Genomic DNA, 17,777 nt, shown 5'->3' with positions numbered 1-17,777 from the left:
GCTTTAGAACAGTGTAAGAGGCTTGAAAGCAGTTACTGCTGAATCAAAAATATTTCTCTATATGGTATGGTTTATTTCAGTTTTATAAATACTGATGGCTCATTCTTCCCCCCCTCAAAAAAACCAAACAACTCATTCACTAGATTCTCTAGGAATACTTTTATAAAAATAAAATTTACATTGATTATCTCCACCAGCCCACATCATTGTTTATAAAACTCAGTTAACTTTAGTATTAAAAAATACTTTAGTTAAGATCTGATATAATTAAAACATTTTAGTCATTGAATCCCAGGCTCATCCTTACAACATTTATTTTTACAAGTGTAAGCCAGGAGAAGGAAACTAGTGTTCATGTGGTTTCCATCCTTCAAAGAAAAAAGTCATTATAACAGCATAAAGAAAATACCCAATTAGGATAATGAATGTGCAGCCCACTGGCCCAATGTAAAACCAGGATGCAAGGAAGTAGATCATCAGCAAAGAAATGAGAGTCCTGTAGCTGGCCAAAAACCTCAGACTGATCCTTGGTCCCCAGTTCTGGCTCGTTCTGTCCCTCGCCATGGGACTATACCTGATTTTCTGTACGAGGTGGGGGTTGATGAGATGATAGCGACAAAGTCTGCCAACAAAATCTTCCCTGGAGCAAAGCACTTCCATCTGATCAGCAAACTGAGGTAAGAAACATTAAGACATTAGTGCTGTAATGCAACTACTGTCATAAAGTAAGTGTAACTAATTTATTTAACCTATTTGATTTATAGGATGAGGACTGTAGGAAATAGGGGGCATCAAAATGCACTTTAAACAGCAGAACTGCTTTAGTGCAGACTTGGCCTTGTGTTTGTCATACCTATAGGAAGGAAAGAATTTGCTTTTCCTGTTTGAGAAACATTCTGAATGATACTCCACTGTTCATCAACCATGAAGAATACTTCAATAAATGACATTTTAAATGTTTTGTGGAGGAAAAGCAGAACTACAGGTACAGAGGCAAGCCTGGTACTGTTAGGAAATACCCATCTAGACCACAATTAAAGGAGATGGAGGCAAGAAGAAAGTGTTACGTATGTGCATGTGCAGTGAAGAACTCAAATCTGCAAGGGAAAACACAGAAGGAGGCAGTGCTGTCCCTACCCTTTCGTTCAGCACCGAGGACAGGCGGAACAGGAGGCGGACAAGGGTGGCGTTTTCGTAGCTGCGGATGGGCTGGAGCTCAGCATCTCCCTGGTACTGCACCTCGAACCGACGCAGGCCATTTATGATCTGGGAGGGGGAAAACAAACTCCTTATCTTGTACACCTTTAAGCTGGCACGTCTCTTACCCCCAGGTAAGCTGCATTTTTTTTCACTGCAGAAGGGCAACTTGTGTTTTCAAGAGCAACTGAGGGGGGTGATATGGAATGTTTTTGCTCTCACCTGGTACCTGCCAAGGGGTGTGAGAATGAGGCCGTTCTCGCTTTGAATGCAGTCTGGAAGTTGTTTTTTTCCATTCTCATCTTGAGCTGTCCCACATTTCATCATCATCTGGGTCAGTTGGGCTTCGCTCAGCTACTCAAGAATAACAAGAGTTCTAAAGCAGGTGTTTCATCTACCCCCTGTTTTCATTTATTTCTCACTTCACAAACTCATTAGCACTGGAAGTCCTTGAAAGCCAGCTCAGATACCAAGAACTGCTTAACAGCACCTTGGTTAGACATTAAAAGGAGATAAAAGTCTCTAGGTTAACCCAAGAAAGGTGTTCTGGTTTGTATGTCCCTTAGCTCTCAAGGAGTACCAAACAGCTGTCTCCTAGGTCAGTGCTGTGTAAGGGAGTGTGGCTGCAGAGAAATTCATCTGTTCCCTTAACCGTTCATCCATAGCTGCAGGTATTTGTTCAACTTCTACAGCTCTACATTTAGAAGACACTGGACTGTTTTTAAAAGTGCCTTGGCTGTTTTTAAACATGAGGACAGGGCCAAGTAAAGGAACAGGTTTGGTATAAACTATACAGTCCAAAAGTCCAGTTGAAACAAAGCAGGTTTTGATATTTAGCAATTCAGAGGAGCTAATACAGGGTTTTGAGGTGGTCAGGTGAAGTCAAGACTATAGAAGACTTTAACAACAAAATTTGCCAAGATGAGCCTCTGAATGGCTTTATGACCCCATAAAGAACAAGAAACACAGATATACATTTGAGGAATCCTGACTCTTGTTCACACTGTACAAGTTCTTAGAAAGATGTTACGTACCTTAAAGATTTGGCACAAGTACTCCAGTGCCTTCTCTAAATATTCATCTGTTTTTTTGATGCTGTCTTGCCCAATTTCATCAAGGTCATTGCCTGTGTAGGAACCATTCATGTCAGATGGTGTAAATCTAAACCATGAAAAGAAGGACTGGGTAGCCATTGTCTCTGCAGAATGGTCTGATATGGATTTTGCTGTCTGTTGTGCCTGACAAATTAACTGAGCCAGTTTTAACACCTAAAACAAACAAACAAAAAACAAACCAAAATTGTGTGGGACTGAGCATCAATACAGGGATAAAACTGTGCCTTGATAGCTGGCAGTGAGAGCAATCCCAGCAAATTCACTCTCTTAGCTTATATGGACTTGTGCTGACTATAGTTGCGTTTCCCATAGGGAGAAGGTAGTTCTTTGATGTTGAAGCATTTTAAAACCCAAGTGCTGCTTAGGTTTCCTCCTGCTATTTTTATCTGACTTGCTGATAGGTTCTGATCAAGTTCTGATCAACCTCTGAATCAGAAGTTCACAGTAAGAATGTTTGAGAGGAACCACCCACCATATGCTACTCCAAGGCAGCAAGCTGTTACATTGACTTCTTATTTAGCAAAGAGCAAGCAGATTTTTACAGCTGTGCTGGATTGAAACCCCTCAGGTTCCAGAAGTCACTGTGAGCAAACCAAATTATACAGTAATGCAGGGTGTGAAGTTTTCCACTCCTAACTTCTCATAACATGGTTGCTCAGCACTGAGAAGACACCTGTCCATGGAGAAAGGCAGGTGACAAGAAGCTTGTTGCTTACCAAATTCCTGACTTCTGTGCCAAACATCTGTTTATACTGGAAGTCCTGTCCTTCCAGGCTGTAAACATGACTCTTCACCTTAAATGAGGCATCTGTAACAGCTGGAGACCGTGATGACAAAAAACTCCCACCAAGTGTGGGGCTCATAAAAAGTCGGTGCTGACGGTGGGGAATAACAAGTTCTGGCTCCAGGAATAACTGTTCTCCTGGAATTTGAGATAAGCAGTGAAGATGGTTACATAATACTGTTTTTGCCTGGGGAAGGTCTAGCTGTCTTAAAGCTGCTTTTAGATAGACAGATGGTTCTAGAGGGAAAGAGGCCTTAATTACCTTTTTTTATTTCGTTCTCTCTGCCCACAGGAAAAAATGTCAGAGTGCATTTAGTGCAGACCATACAGGCAGCATTTTAAGCCTGTAACATTTTTCAGCAAAGGCAGAGGAGAATCATGACATTTCAGACACTGATACTTGTCAAATCTTGCCTCTCCCCAATTTACTCTCTCCTAATTATCCTGAAGTGCATGCATGACTAGCTGATTAGCTCTTTTGCCAAGTATAGAGACCTTCAGAGATATAAGAAGTTTTAATCCTGAGAAAAATAATCAAGTAAGACAAGTGTAAGAAAAAACTGCCTATTGTAATTGTGTTCTTTAAGGAACAAATGTGGAATTAAATCTAAATGATGGTGGTTAGAAAAGGACTACAGACATTCAAACCAATATGACAAACATTAGGGAAGACACACAGACTTTTGAATGGAAAAACAGCATTCAAAATGAAAGAGAAGCCTTTTCACCTCAGTGCTTCTGAGGTAAGATGTAGCTATTGTGAAGAAAGACTAAGACAGGACTGAGACAGCATAAGATGCCAAAATATCCTTTTACCTTTTAGGATCATTTCAGCTAGGTTGGGCTGAGCAAAGACCTTAGCTACTCGGAACACCATGAGGGCATTTTTGGGGCTGACCAAGTCTGTTCGAAGAGCTCTGTTCAGAAATCCTACAAACAGCTTGGTATACATGAGTAGGTTTTCTTGAATGAAGGCAGCCCTGTCAAAGTGAGTAAAGGATTTGTGAGTACAGCTATTTAAATAACTGTTATTTTGTCTTCTGCCAAACGAGCCATTAAGGGAATGTTTTACTCTGTCTCTGGAAAGATGGTCAATTTGCACTGAGACAAAAGAATACTCTCAAAACAAAAACTTGCATTCTAAAAAGTCATCTCTACTCTCTACAGGAAGTTAATTCGGGCTGATGGGCAGTTTTTGAAATACTGCTGTTTTACTGGGGATCTGCATAACCTTGAGGTTGGCTCAGATTCCTCACAGCTGCTTTCCTCCTTACCATTTCTCCGACACGCTGCGAGGCAAAGGCTCCGCGCTCTGCGGCGACTTTTCGGGAGCGTATCTCCAAGGCTGCAAGTAACTCAGCCACATCTCAAGAACCTAAGCAAAATCACACATAAAACCACAGGAGTATCAATACTTTTTTTGGAAGGGAAGACAAGAAAGGGATTTTTGTTTGTTTCCTTTTAAATTAGTGACTATTACCTTAATGACACCTAAAAGTTTTTAGGAATAAATTTTTCTCTAGTAATCTGAGAACCTTTGAAGAAGAACTGGAAAAAGTGTACGTTCTTAGGACCAACCTGGATCTTCTGTAATGCCAAAACGAGACGGCACTCAAACAGCTACTACAAAAAAACCCCTTAGTTGTGGCTACATTTAAGATGCATTTAACAGCTCTGATAGTGTTCACTGAATGTACTGAAGTAAGTAAACAAGATGCTACATTAATATAATTTCAGCTCTTGTCTTCTGCACAGATGTACCCACCACCCAGAGGAAACAGCAGGGTCCTGACTGCACTGAAGTCAAGACTAGATTTGCCGTGGCCACTGTAAGTATTTCTTCTCACATTCTGCCTTACACATGCACCTCAAACACTGCAATACAGCTTACTTTAAGTCCAGTGAGCAAGATGTAGCCCTGTTACATTCTGCACTTTTAAACTTCTACATTAATTAGGAAGAATCAGGGCCTGATATATTTCTTTTCCTGCTTGCAGGAGGTAGTATTTGCAGTATCTATTGCAAATGAGTATCATATTACTTTTGTTTATGACCTATTGTATTAGATTAGATACATTCATATAGGTCCTAATTTCTTAGTATCTATTTTAAGAGTAACACCTACTTTTTTTGCCCAATCAACAGCCATTTTCACTGTCAGGAGAATCAGCCAACCATTTGTAGTAATTTTCACCAAGATCTATTCAACTTCCTTCTTATGTCTAATTGGTACTCTTTGTTCTAATATTAAATGTGCATGTTAGATAAAGAATTCCACTGCTCTAGAAAAGAGAGATTTGGAGACCAGTAGGTGCTAAATGGCAATAACTAATAACCAGTTCTGTTAAGTACAGACTTAAAAAGGGAAGCAGGTACATACTGCTCTGAAAGAGGCATCCAGAGGCCAGTGGCCAAAACAGTGTTGTAGAAAGATGTAAAGCTTCTCCTGGACAAACCGAGGAATTACAACCCTGCAAACAGATTCAAAGACAGTCACATGTACAGACCAGCAGCAAATTTTAAAAACAAAACCACCTAACCCACCAACAACCCAACACACTGCCACAACTGCAAATACAGAAAGGACTGACCAAAACTTGTTCTTTCTTAACTGATGCTACTTCTGGCCACTGAGTTTCAACTCAAATTCATAAATAGCAGATACTAAACTAACCTTGGCAAGAATCCTCTGGTAGCATTTCTTTTCTCTGACTTGTGCCAGGATATAGACTAGTGTGTCATAGCTGCTGCCCAGGCTGCCCCCCCCCCCGTGGGAGTGAGAAATATAATCCATTACTTTTGTACTTTTAATAATGTACTTCTGTATCTAAGGATCAAAACAACTCAACCCCTCGGTGAAAGCTGAGCTTTTCAGGGAGAAGCCCTACACATTTCAGAGACAGGCTGCTCATGTACCTACCTTTTAAACTCCTCCAGTGGACTGGCTGTGTGGGAGTGGGCTGAAGGGGAGAGGGGCTCTGGTTTCAGGCTGTTGCTGAAAGCATGCAGGTGTTTCACAAGCAGTCTTACCACTAGCACATGCTCTTCAGTGGGCTTAAATGACTCCTAGATTCAAAGCAAAAGAGAGGAAACTAATAAGTGTCATATGCTAAATGTCCAGGAAATAATTCAGGAAAACTATATTCTCAGCTCAAAATACAAGAAATGCTCTCTTCCTTCTAGGTTCTTCACCATAGTTTGGTGCCACCTGATTTTGGGCAGGTTTGCTCCCCAGGACAAGCTGTATCAATCTTCTGCCATCAGTTCACTAAGAAACAGCAACATATTTTGATTGTAAGAAAAGGTATCTACAGTACTCTAGTGCACTGAATTTTGGACTAGAATTAAAGAACAGAATAACTTGTAGATTTCAACTTACCCCTTTCTGAAAAAAGAATATTCAGCCTTTCATTATGGTTATAAGTTCATTGCTGCAGACAGCACAGCAGGTCCTTTGTTTATGCTCAGGGCTGGCTTTACTGAGTTCTCCTTCCTCTGCCTTATAAGAGAGAATAATCCTAGACAGAGTAATGGTAAGAATAAGAACTGCTTGGAGTCCTGTGTGATCCTGTTGGTTCTAGCATCCTTAGGGCTGGGAGTAGCACAAGGAGTGAGGGTGAGCCAGAGTGATGTTATTAAGGAATGAGTGAGTGTATGGCAGAGCAGGGAGGTGAATGAGGTCAAACAGAGCTGGTTCTGCGTGCCCAGCACCAGAGCTGGTCTGCTGCCGAACCTGGGGACTAAGCACAAACTCCTTTGCTACTGTGATCTCCTTTAAGAGCAGTGAACTGATTTCAATCCACCACTGAAGGCAGATTTTGAGATAGCCATTTGTATTCTAATTTTCACAGAAGTTGAGAAGAAACAAAAGTTACAGCTGCAAGTATAATGGGAAGTCCTGGGAGAGCGTATTACACAAGAGCTGCAAGATGTTTCCAGGATGGCAGGTGCAGCCATGCTAAGGTAAGACACTGAGTATAACTCTAAGGGACTGGCAGGCATTTTTATACAAAAAGCTTCCACTTCTTAAATCCACTCAACAGTATTTCCAGTGCTGGGGGCGTGGAGGGGTCTGTGTGTGTGTCCATGTAATTTCTCTGCAATGCCTGAGGCAAAGCAGATGAGTTTTTACAGTCTCTTAAGATTTTTAATACACTGTGAGGTTCACTCCAGGAGAAGATTCAAGGCTTGATGATAGATACAGTCATGTGGTACAGCCAGATCTGAGACTCTTCTATGAGAAGGACAAATGGATACTAGTCCTAATGAAGGCTGGTCTTGTGGTTTTGACAGCTCCTGCTTATGTTGGCATGTTTTCTACAGTCCTGAGGAGAGTTTATGTCAGAGGGTAGAGCTCTGAGGGGTTACATGGTCCTAGGAGCTTGGATCAGGATCCCCAGAAGCATTGGAGAGGCTGAGTACTCTGCTATAGGCCTTGAAAGGGTGTAATTTAAAAAAATCGTATGATCCTCTTGAAGGCACCTTTTGAATTTACAAACCCACCGCTATTTCAATACATCCTTTTGAGTGATGTCAGTAGTTTTTCCCCTTAGCAATTCTCATAATTTCCTCTTAGCCTGGATCAGCACCATTATGAACATCACTGGTGTAAAAACTGTTTTTCCCACAAGTGTTTTTGTTGTCAAACCCTATCTTACAGGATGGATGTATGCCATTCTTAATTCTTAACACAGTAATTAGATAAACATAATGAAGAGATTTCAAGTAGTATGTTCTGTGCTCCTTTCTAAGCAGTACTTTGAGATATCACAGCACTTAATGGAAGAAAAAAAAGGATTAAAGAGCAGGGAAATGCAATGTAGTGCTAAAGAGCTTTATAGTATATAAGCTTAGCCCTCCCCATTCCCAAAATGAAGACCCAATGAGTAAAGGCTGAAGTAGGGAAAGAGGAATCAGCAATCTGTTCCAACAGGAATGTTTTTGCATGCACATTTCCTGAACAATCTGCAAATGTACCACTCGTGCTTTTGCAAAAGTGGACAGCCAGGTTCACATTGCCACTACAAATTTAGTATTATCCAATGACATTTCCTTGGCTAAAAAGCCCTAGATGTTACCTACCTTAATTTGGGTGACAACCATGCAAATTCTGATCTTTTCTTCCATGCAAGGTTTGCTTAAATGACTAGTGAGGGGCAGAAATCTGCCATTGGTGAAGAAACATCAGCATAGCTGACAAGTCTTTCTAAACTGCATTACAAGAATGCATCTCTAGAAACGGAGTTCCCAATTAGTCCTCATAATATGCTACATTTTAACTACTTTCTCCATGACCTTTACTAATATCTCTCGGTATCTGTTTCACTGAAAAGTTTAGTAAATCTCAGTGCAGTGATCTCAATCAAGCTGTCATGCTGCTGGCAGAAAAAGCTGCTGTACAGCCAGCACCAGTACACTTCGCAGATTATATGATGGAACAAGATTTTTAATAAGGAAACAAAATGAAAAGATGATAATACTTGGTATGCGTGGAGGGCCTGGTAGCTGGATTGGGCAGGACTACCGTGGTGTTTACTGGAGATACTGAGTCGGTAGTGGAGAACCTCCAGCTGAGACAACAGAAACAAAAAGGAAGGGGGGAGGGAAAAAAAGGAGAGAAGAGAGCAAGAGAAAAAAAAAGTGAGAATGAGCCCAAGGAAGAAGGGTGGGGGGAAAAAATGAACATCACGAATACAGTCAGGGACAACATATCACAGTAACAACTGCAGCCACAGTATCCTCTTCTTTGTGGTGGTCAGTACACTGATTCCACAGTATTTCATACCCTTTGTCAACTTGGAAATACAAATGGGAACAGGTGTCAGAAAAGGGGCTGTTCTCTGCTACCCTTAGAGCAAGCACTGGTAGGGGATATGGAGCTTTTGCCAAATAAACTCCCATTTCTGAAGTTAACTGCACTGTTGCAGTGTGCATTTGTTAAAAATGAAGTAAAACAGTGCAATATTCTGCAGGCTTTTTTAAAGTCTATTTTGAAAACTTCCTGTGCTGCTGGTTTGTATACAGGGGAGAAACTCAGTTGGAAGTTTCCAGTTCAGAGAAACCCTCTGTGTTCTCTCTCCTTAAAGGCCATTTGGAAAGGGTTCAGGTCTTGTGAATTTTCTCAAAAGAGGGAATTACTTTCACTATTAGGGAAACATCCCATGCATAAAATGGCAAAAGACACACCTAACACAGTGTTATGTGCTGATGCAAAAGGCACATTGCCATAACACTGAAGTGTCTGCAAGCCTCAGCCAGATCCCTTCTGGAATAAGCAGGTAAAGAGTATTTTTCTGACAATGTGATGAAGAGGATACTGTAGCGACAGTGACACACATGTATGAAATTAATGAAAAAACATAAAACAAAAAATGTACACTACACAAATCCCAATGACTACTGTCAGGCATCTAAACTAACTCTCCAGATCACACCTCTGCTGTCTTTAAACAGCCTCTACCCAACCTCCTCCAGTGTCAGTTTGGCATCTTTTGGTTTTACACTAATAAGAGTGGTAGGATTGTTATTCAACACCTCAGGCAGGTTCTCTGCTTCATTATTGACTCCCCTGCCACAGGAATCTGCAAGACCCTGTAGTCCAGTGGGTGTTCCACATGCAGTGCTGGGGGCTGAGCACCTGGCATTGGAAGGTCAGGAAGCATCACATAAAGTTTTGTGAAACTACTTTTTCTAAGGGTTTATTGTGATTACAGCAGAAGGGGATAGGAAAAGAGATGCTGCACACTTGGACTCTGGATCATCAGAGAAGGAAAAAGCAAACAGACAAAAGAATTGGGAAATAGTGGAATTAAAGGGGGAAACAGTGACACTCAGCACAGCAAACTGCTTCAACCTCAGGTTCACAGCAGACCCAGAAAGAATTCAAAGTTGTAACACAGTAGATCTTGTCAAAAGCAATTATTTACTATTCATTCCCATGCCACTGCCTTCTACTTGTAATGGGAAGTCTGTGATGCCATTAACAAGGTTTAAGGAAAAATCTATGATTCTACTTCACAGGAAAGTTACTTATCTGGGATCTGTCTTGGCCCATGAAAGCAAACAAATCTGGCTGCTGGACAAAGAAAGAGCAAGTTCTGCAGAAGCTCATCCCACCTTCCAATACAGGTATGTAGCCATTTGAAATGACTGATGGTCAAACAGGTCTAGATCCAGGGATGAGGAGTCACTAATTATCCCTCCTTTCACACACACAGAAGGTTAAATGGGATCAAGTGAACCCGCATAAATAATAATTTTATGAATGAGTTTAGGGTGATCTTGGGTTTCAAGTCAAGGTCTTTAACACTTGTGTTACAATAAAACTTACATTTCTGGGTATTCTACTTCCTCACTTGAGGAACTGTGAGGCAGACTGTTCTCCTTCAGCCCACCTTGAGACCAATCTAAAAAGCTTAGTTTAAATACCACAGGCTTATGAACAGCCCTGTCCCCAGCTGATCTGGCACCTTTCCTCAGTCCTGCAGGGCAGATCCTTCATCCATGTATGGATGTCATGGGGAATTCCAGTCCCCCATTCCAGTGTTCTACCCCCTAAAGAGCAAAGACTTCCTATTTTACATGTTTATGGTTACTTCCCATCAAAGATGAAACTAAAGTAACATCAGGGAGTTATGGCCTCAAGCTGTGGCTCAACACACCTTGTGGAGGATCCTGAAGTGCTGATTTCAGAGAACTGTAAGCTCTACCTAGACCCTACTCCACAATAACGTGGAGTCATTGTCTGCAACTGCTGCTCCCTAGTGCTAGAAGAGAGCATCTGAAATACAGAGGGTGAACAGAGGAGAGAAGTTTAAAGCAATCATCATTTCTAGCCTAAGCACAGCGCTTGATGCACAGAGACTGGACAGACAGACAGACCAAAGGTACTTCAAGCAAAGCCTTTCCATCACAGGTGCACAGCCATGCTGCTGGGAGTCCCAAGTGGAGACTTTGCAACATTACTGAGTTTGCATTTTGACCTCAAGAATAAAAGACAAAACCCATCACAGTTCAGCTCTCCAATGTTCTTTCCTAGCAAAATACAGATGTGTTTTATTTCATATCCTGTGGAGTGAAGGATTAGAATTTCTCAGTCAATCAACTCTCATGTTGCTCTTTCACACAGGAATAAATCCTGAGTAGCTTTTATATTTCTCTCCCCTTCCATGAAAGTCCCACTGTGACCCAGAGGGAATTCAGAGGATTGACATTTTCTCCTTCAAATTCCCTTTACATTTATAATGCTTTGATCTTGGCCTCCCCAACACTTACTTACTTCTTACATGCAGTAGTTTGTTACTGAACAGGCCACCACAAACTGCTTATAATAGTGTATTATCTGTGCAAGAGCTTGTCAGATATTCTGAACTCTGTAGCTGTAGAACTGCTTCTCACACCATTATGGTGAAAAGCATATTTTGGAATAAGAAACAACAAAAGTGGCTTCTTTTCTTAACACTGAAGGACAGCTTAGTAAGATTTTTTTTTTAAATTTCGATTTATGCTAAAAAATGGTTACAGATCTCAGAAATTACCAATTGGTATTTCAGTAACAGTTGCTATCTCTGCTGGAAATCAATTTTAGATATTTTTAGCAGCCATGTTGCCCCAGTGAGATTTAACAAAATGGTTTTATAGTGGTATCTTCTCCACCATTAGTACTTTGATTATTGGTGCTCAGATTGTTGTGACCATCCCACAAACTCATCTTGTACGAAAAAAACAACCAAACAAAAACCAACACAACTTCTGCAATGAAGGCAAATCTGAATGACACACTTATTCACATTCTTTGTAAGCAGATTAGCAATTCTGACACAGTCATGTAGATATTCTGGTAAGTTATTTCTTTCCTTTGGACCAATATACAAAAAAAAATTCTCCACAGAACAGGAGATTCACCCCAAGATAAGAGTTCAACCACCAGGTGATGTTCATGAATAAAGTACAAACTATTACCTTTACGTGAGGGGACTGCATTTTCTGATACATTTCCAGTGAATAATGATGAAGCCACATTTCAACAAAGATCTGCAAAACAAGTATTTTCTCAGCTAGGGAAAAACAAATAATCCAGGACTGCCAATCACAAGATAGGCATAAGGAAGACCATAGTAAGTAATTTGAAAATTAAGCTGGTAAATAGACAGGCACCTATTCAGAGATGTTTCAGGTTATCGTGTCAATGACTTGGATGGCAAACCCTTGCACCTGCCAGGCATCAATTAGTCAGTTCAGCAACATGATAAGAACTTGTTTCAGAACAACTCTTAAATCCAGATTTTCCTTTCCCTCCCCTTGATGGTGAGCAGAACCAACTTCTCTGTGCTCAACCTTTGCATAAATTGATATGAGATCAAAAAAAGAGAAACATCAGGTGTAGAAACTTTATGAGAAAAAAATTACTCAAATGCTTGAGATCAGTAATTAGAAACTCAATCTAAAAAAAAAAGATAGTAAGTGCCTTTCCAAGCTACAGTTTAACTGTTTTACAGTGGTTCTTCGTTTCGTTAACAGAAAGCAACAGCTGTGCTGCTCCATTCCAAAAACAAGCTAAAGCAAAATGGAATTAACTGTCTCTGTTTTAAAAAGAAGAGGTCCCTCAGTCAGCAGCAAGAAATCCAGCTTACCTGAAGCAGTGTTTCTGATCTCCAGATCTCCTGGGAAGCCGGGTCAGCGTTCACAGAGGGCTGGTGAGCGATGTGGCGTTTCAGCAGGCTGGTGTGGTGCATGCCATAGGAAGAGAAGGGCACTGCTGGAGACCTGCCAGGAAAAATGAATGGAAATACTCAAGTCAGTAAGCCTCAGTGCAGGAGAATGTATCACTGCTTTTAATCACCAGCCTGTAAACTGGAAAACAGTCTTTTAAACTGCCTGGTTGATTACACGTTTCAAAATCCTGCAGCTTACTGTAATTACTAATCACTTCAACTATTAACTAAAACACTAGGTCACTATTGCATTTTGTAATTATATAATAAGTACATGCACATCTAAGTGTGGAGGCGCTTTCTACTTCGTAGAGATCTTGCTCAATCAGCCATATTTTGTATGCCCTGCTCCCACAGTTTGCCTCTGGCACTGCAGTCATTACCTGGGAGTCGGGGAAGGGATGGCTCCCCCAGGATTTGAAGAAGGTGGAGGAAGGACACTTCCTTCTGTGGGCAGGAAACACTTCAGGTACGTGTCCACCAGGATGAAATAAGCACTGTTGGAAGGGCTGACGTGGTGGGTGACAGGTGAGTTCTGTAACAGAGACACAGGGAGTGCTGGGGGTTATACACTGTGGCCTGGCCAGGGCTGGGGAGTGATGCTGCACAGCCAGACACATTCAGCAGGAATAAGCAGGAGCCCTGAGGTTGTAAAGGGTGAACTGACAGCAAAGACACTTTGGAGTAAAGGTAAAGCGAGGAGCTGTAAGACAACTGCTGCTGTGGCAGTGAATGTAACCAAGCAGGAGAAGAGAGCAGACATATCTAGCACAGGTAACAACAGGCAGAGCAACCAAACAACCACACACACAGCACCAAGCCATGGTTATGACTGTACAGAAGGTCTGATCTGACACAGGGGTAGGAAAACCACTTGGAATCCACTGCCTGCTCCCTGTTGGTTGGACAGAGTGCTTACTGGTGTATCCAAGGTGGGTGTTTTGTTTATTATCTTGGATCATCAACTGAACCAAAGCAGTAACAAATTCCAAAAGAACAGATAAAACTGCTGTTAATTTAGCTACAAGCACCTCAGGAAGCTCTTGTAGCACTGTGAAGAAAGGCTAATACTCTTTTAAGGGAAAAATTGCTACAGGTACTTACCTTCTGTGTAATCAAACTAATTGCAAAGTAAAACATGTAATATTCAAATGGGTCTGGAAGAACAGAGTCAAGGATCAGATAATAAAAAACAGGCACAACTGTTAGATATTGGGGGATGCTAAACAGTCATTAGGTTTTTTATTTTGTCAATACTAAATTACCTTGCTAGAGCTTAACAGCAAATTCAGCTTTGCTTTCTTACTTTCCAGTTGACTCAAACTTTGGCAATTGAGATGTTCTCTGTGTGACAAGGTGTGTTTGCATTACTCTTTGCACATTTGACTATCTCAACCTGAAACCAGCACAGCTACAGCTACAGTGCTTTCAACAAGTCCACTGGCTGCAAAGTGAATATGCCCTTTTCCTACCATATTGCATAAACTGTGAGTAGTTACAAAAACAAAAATTGTGAAATACAGGCTCCACTGAAAACACTAGCAATTTTGCTGTTGACTTGATTGAGGCCAGAAATTCCCCCAACAAGGGTTTATAAGAAGAGGACAAATTTATTTTTCATCGTTATCTAAATATTTCTAATTAGCCCAAACTCTTTAGCACAACCATGATTTACCACACACACATAGTAAATATACAACAGAAACACTCATGATCTTTCAATTTTAGATATTTAAACAGAAGTAAATATTGTAAATATCCAACAGTTAAAAGGATACTAAGAGCCAAATTCAAGCCTAAACCACCAGATGAAGGAAACTGGACTTTGTTGTGGTATAAAGAACATTCTGGAAGAACTTGCTCTTGTATTGAAGCCTTCACAGGGCCCTGAAAGACAGAGTAATGAAATATTAATCTGGCTACTCAGCATATTGCAGAGTATGTTTTCAGATAGTGAGGTTCTGCATTCCAGCGTTCTGGGATGATCTCTACATTCAGCTCAGTGGGATTTTATTGCATTGCAGTAGTTCCTTCTGCAAATGTGAAGTCTTTAAAGAATTCTCAACTTTCTAATTGAAAAGAACATTCAGTATTTTTTTAATTTAAATTCAGTATATTTTTAAAAAACCTTCACCATGACTTTTCCAGTTGGAGTGGGAGCAGCAGAGGACTGGTGTTTGGCTGATGGTTTTGTCTTGGTAACTGAGCTGTGGACCAGCAATTACCATCTACTTAAATGATGTTTCCTTTTGTGAAAGACTGTAGAACTACCTGAATTCCTAGATAGCATGCAGCTGGTAGCAGTGGAAGAAACATAGTGAAACAACTCTGCAGATGAACATCTTTCTTTGAAATGTGACACTTCACATCCAGGATGGCAGTGAGACTTCAAACCCATGGGTACAAAGCGTAGCCAGGGAAGTCACTGCTCCGTGACGAGCTTGGAAAACTATTTTCAGTCCTGCAACTACTGGTAACCACATGACTTTCTCTGGGGACAGGGTAAGAATCACAATGCAGCTCAAATATCCAACTGCTGACAACCACAATCTCCAACAGAGTTTATGGCTGGGAACTCTCCTCCTCCAGAGGAGGAAAGGAAGCAGGTCTACTCTAACTTGGGAGCACTGAGGCTACACCGTGGCCTATACTGAATCACAGGCATGCAAAGTTTCAACAGCTGCAACAACAACTACCTTCTCTTCTTACAAACTGTTCAGTTACTCACTGGAAGATAAGAGACTGGGAAATCATATCTGTACTCTTCTGCTTGGAGTTTGTAAACCAGCTTCATCATCGGGCCACTGCAAACAAGCATCAGAGAGAAAACCCGTGGTGAGTACCCTCTCCTGTCCCACTTCTGTGAATTATGGACAGTGGAAAAAAGGTCAAATACTAGTTATTTGTTCAATGATTCATTTTTTAATCTGTGCTGAAATGAATGAGTTTACCTGGGATCCAGGAAATCCAAAGCCACAGAGTATTCGTTAGGATTTGTTCTTCCTTGCAAACAGCGAAGATTCCAGCCCACGATGATGCCATCCAGGCTACCAAAAATGCTCTCCACCAGCCATGGGAAGATGCCATGTAGTTCCTTCAGGGAAAACAGACACAAGGAGTTAATGTGCACAATCCCTCACAGGGACAATCTCTGCTGCACATACCAGAATGCACAAAGATACTGTCTGCCAGCTATTTAGGACTGTTTCCAGACTGTCACTGGGCAGAGCTTCCATTCAAAACATTGCACTGTAATATGGCAATTATGGGAGATCTATCCTGATTTCTGATCCTACTGAATTTGCCATGATGCTCCTCAGCACCACATGCAGTTATTTGTTACATTTTAAAAACTAGTTTCCCTCCTAAACTGAGGCTGAAAGGTATTAATGAAGTGCAGTCAACTGAAACAATCTTTTAATGGCTAAAAAAGGTTTTTAACTCTTGGAAACACTGGATTCCCACTGTTCTAAAAACTCAGAATCAATGAGGTTGGAAAAGACCTCTGAGATCATTGAATCCAAGCTGTGACCCAACACCAGCGTGTCAATTAGACCAGGGCACTCAGTGCCACGTCCAGTCTTTCCTTAAACACCTCCAGGGACGCTGACTCCACCACTGCCCTGGGAAGCCCGTTCCGAACAGATTCCAGCTCATCTCGATAAGAGAGACGGGGACAAAGAAAACAGCAATATGACAGAAGCAAATCCCCCTGAAACCCGCCGGGCAGCGAGGTCCTGAGAAGGCAGCGGCCGCTCACCTTGGCGGGGAGCTCCTCGATGACGGTCTCCAGGTCGTGGCACCGCTGCGCAAACGGTTTGTTTACACAGTCCGCCTTCAGCGTGGCCTGTTACAAATCACGAGGGGAAACTCGATCAGAACGGACAACGCTTACCGTGGCCACGGCGTAAAACAAAAACAAAGCCCCGCCTGCGCCGCTCCCCCGGCATCCTTTCAGCCGACACCCGAACCCACCGCCCGGCCCGCGGGACCGCACAGGGGCGGCGCAGGGGTACCGGACACCCGCCCGCCCCCGGCACACGTACCAGCAGGAAGCTGGGCTGTTGCAGGTGCGGTCCGGCCATTCCTCCTCCTCCAGTCCCGCCGCGGCCGCAGCGGGATCGGGATCGGGACTGGGATGGATCCCCACTCTCCCCCCGCCGCCTCCCGCGCTCGGCGCCCGCGCGCCCCTTTCTCGTCACGGCGCAGGCAGGTGACGTCCTGGCGGTTGCCATGGTGACGGGGCCGCGTCTTGTCCCCAACATGGCCGCGCTGAGCGCCCCGGGCTCAGCTCCTTCGTAGAGTCATAGAATGTGCCGAGTTGGGAGGGACCCACCAGGATCATCGAGTCCAAGTCCTGGCCCCGCGCCGGACACCCCAAGAATCCCACCATGTCCCTGAGAGCGTTGTCCAAATGCCTCTTGAACTCTGTCAGGCTTGGTGCTGTGACCGCCTGGGAGCCTGTTCAGTGCCCAACCACCCTCTGGGTGAAAAACCTGTTCCTCTTATTCAACCTAAACCTCCCCCTACTCAGCTTCATGCAATTTCCTCTAGTCCTGTCAGTAGTCACCAGAGTGAAGAGATCTGTACCTGCCCCTCCACTGCCCCTCCACTGCCCCTCAGGAGGATGTTGAAGACCCCAGTGGTGAAGACCTTCAGTTTAACAGGATTATTTACCAGCCTAAAATGATTCAATATTTACATAAACGTTTACAGAATCAAAGTTAAACATAGTACATTATTTCTTGGTATTGGCATGTGCTTCCTCTCCAGTCTGCTTTTCCCAAGCTGGATCTCAAAACTGCATTTTGATATTAGTAGTGAGTAAGGGCAGGGAAGGCATCAGCCCCAGAGGCAGTGGAACAGTCCAGTTCTGACTGTTGAAAGATGAATTACTTTTCACACAGCCCCATTTGGAATTCTGGCAGACAATTGATTGGCTTACCAATTTCCTTTTTTATATTATGT

General features: G+C 42.4%; 1 protein-coding gene and 1 long non-coding RNA gene across 4 annotated transcripts; one reads left to right on the top strand and one right to left on the bottom strand.

The window, feature by feature from the left end:
- Positions 1-140: 140 nt before the first annotated feature.
- Positions 141-17,001, bottom strand: SMPD4 (sphingomyelin phosphodiesterase 4). 3 transcript variants are annotated; one of them, XM_032706250.1, is made up of 19 exons: positions 16,856-17,001; positions 16,570-16,656; positions 15,761-15,903; positions 15,538-15,613; positions 14,588-14,696; positions 13,914-13,966; positions 13,193-13,344; positions 12,729-12,861; positions 12,058-12,129; positions 8,577-8,666; positions 6,017-6,162; positions 5,477-5,567; positions 4,371-4,471; positions 3,913-4,076; positions 3,029-3,234; positions 2,232-2,465; positions 1,420-1,551; positions 1,138-1,266; positions 141-672 (listed from the first exon to the last, which is right to left on the bottom strand). In XM_032706250.1, the coding sequence occupies exons 1-19, from the start codon at positions 16,892-16,894 to the stop codon at positions 346-348; spliced, it is 2,484 nt and encodes an 827-aa protein (XP_032562141.1). In that variant the 5' UTR covers positions 16,895-17,001; the 3' UTR covers positions 141-345. The 3 variants fall into 3 exon arrangements, with proteins under 3 accessions (XP_032562141.1, XP_032562142.1, XP_032562143.1); XM_032706252.1 differs by lacking the exon at positions 141-672 and adding an exon at positions 728-943 and having other exon boundaries at positions 1,093-1,266; XM_032706251.1 differs by lacking the exon at positions 8,577-8,666.
- Positions 5,200-10,304, top strand: LOC116796036. The gene is made up of 3 exons (XR_004360230.1): positions 5,200-6,400; positions 6,948-7,059; positions 10,117-10,304. It is a non-coding gene; the product is annotated as an uncharacterized LOC116796036 (long non-coding RNA).
- Positions 17,002-17,777: the final 776 nt, after the last annotated feature.

Source organism: Chiroxiphia lanceolata, chromosome 18 (assembly GCF_009829145.1).
Source record: "Chiroxiphia lanceolata isolate bChiLan1 chromosome 18, bChiLan1.pri, whole genome shotgun sequence".
In the NCBI taxonomy this organism is placed as follows: Eukaryota; Metazoa; Chordata; class Aves; order Passeriformes; family Pipridae; genus Chiroxiphia; species Chiroxiphia lanceolata.
This window is presented reverse-complemented; position numbering and strand designations above follow the sequence as displayed.

Excerpts from the sequence above, each read along its gene's own strand:
- SMPD4 (XM_032706250.1), bottom strand. The coding sequence starts at position 16,894 with ATGGCCGGACCGCACCTGCAACAGCCCAGCTTCCTGCTG. Across the intron at positions 13,967-14,587 it reads AGGCTTGAATTTGGCTCTTA|ACCCATTTGAATATTACATG; the intron begins GTATCCTTTTAA and ends CTGTTCTTCCAG. Across the intron at positions 13,345-13,913 it reads TTAGTTTGATTACACAGAAG|AACTCACCTGTCACCCACCA; the intron begins GTAAGTACCTGT and ends TCTCTGTTACAG.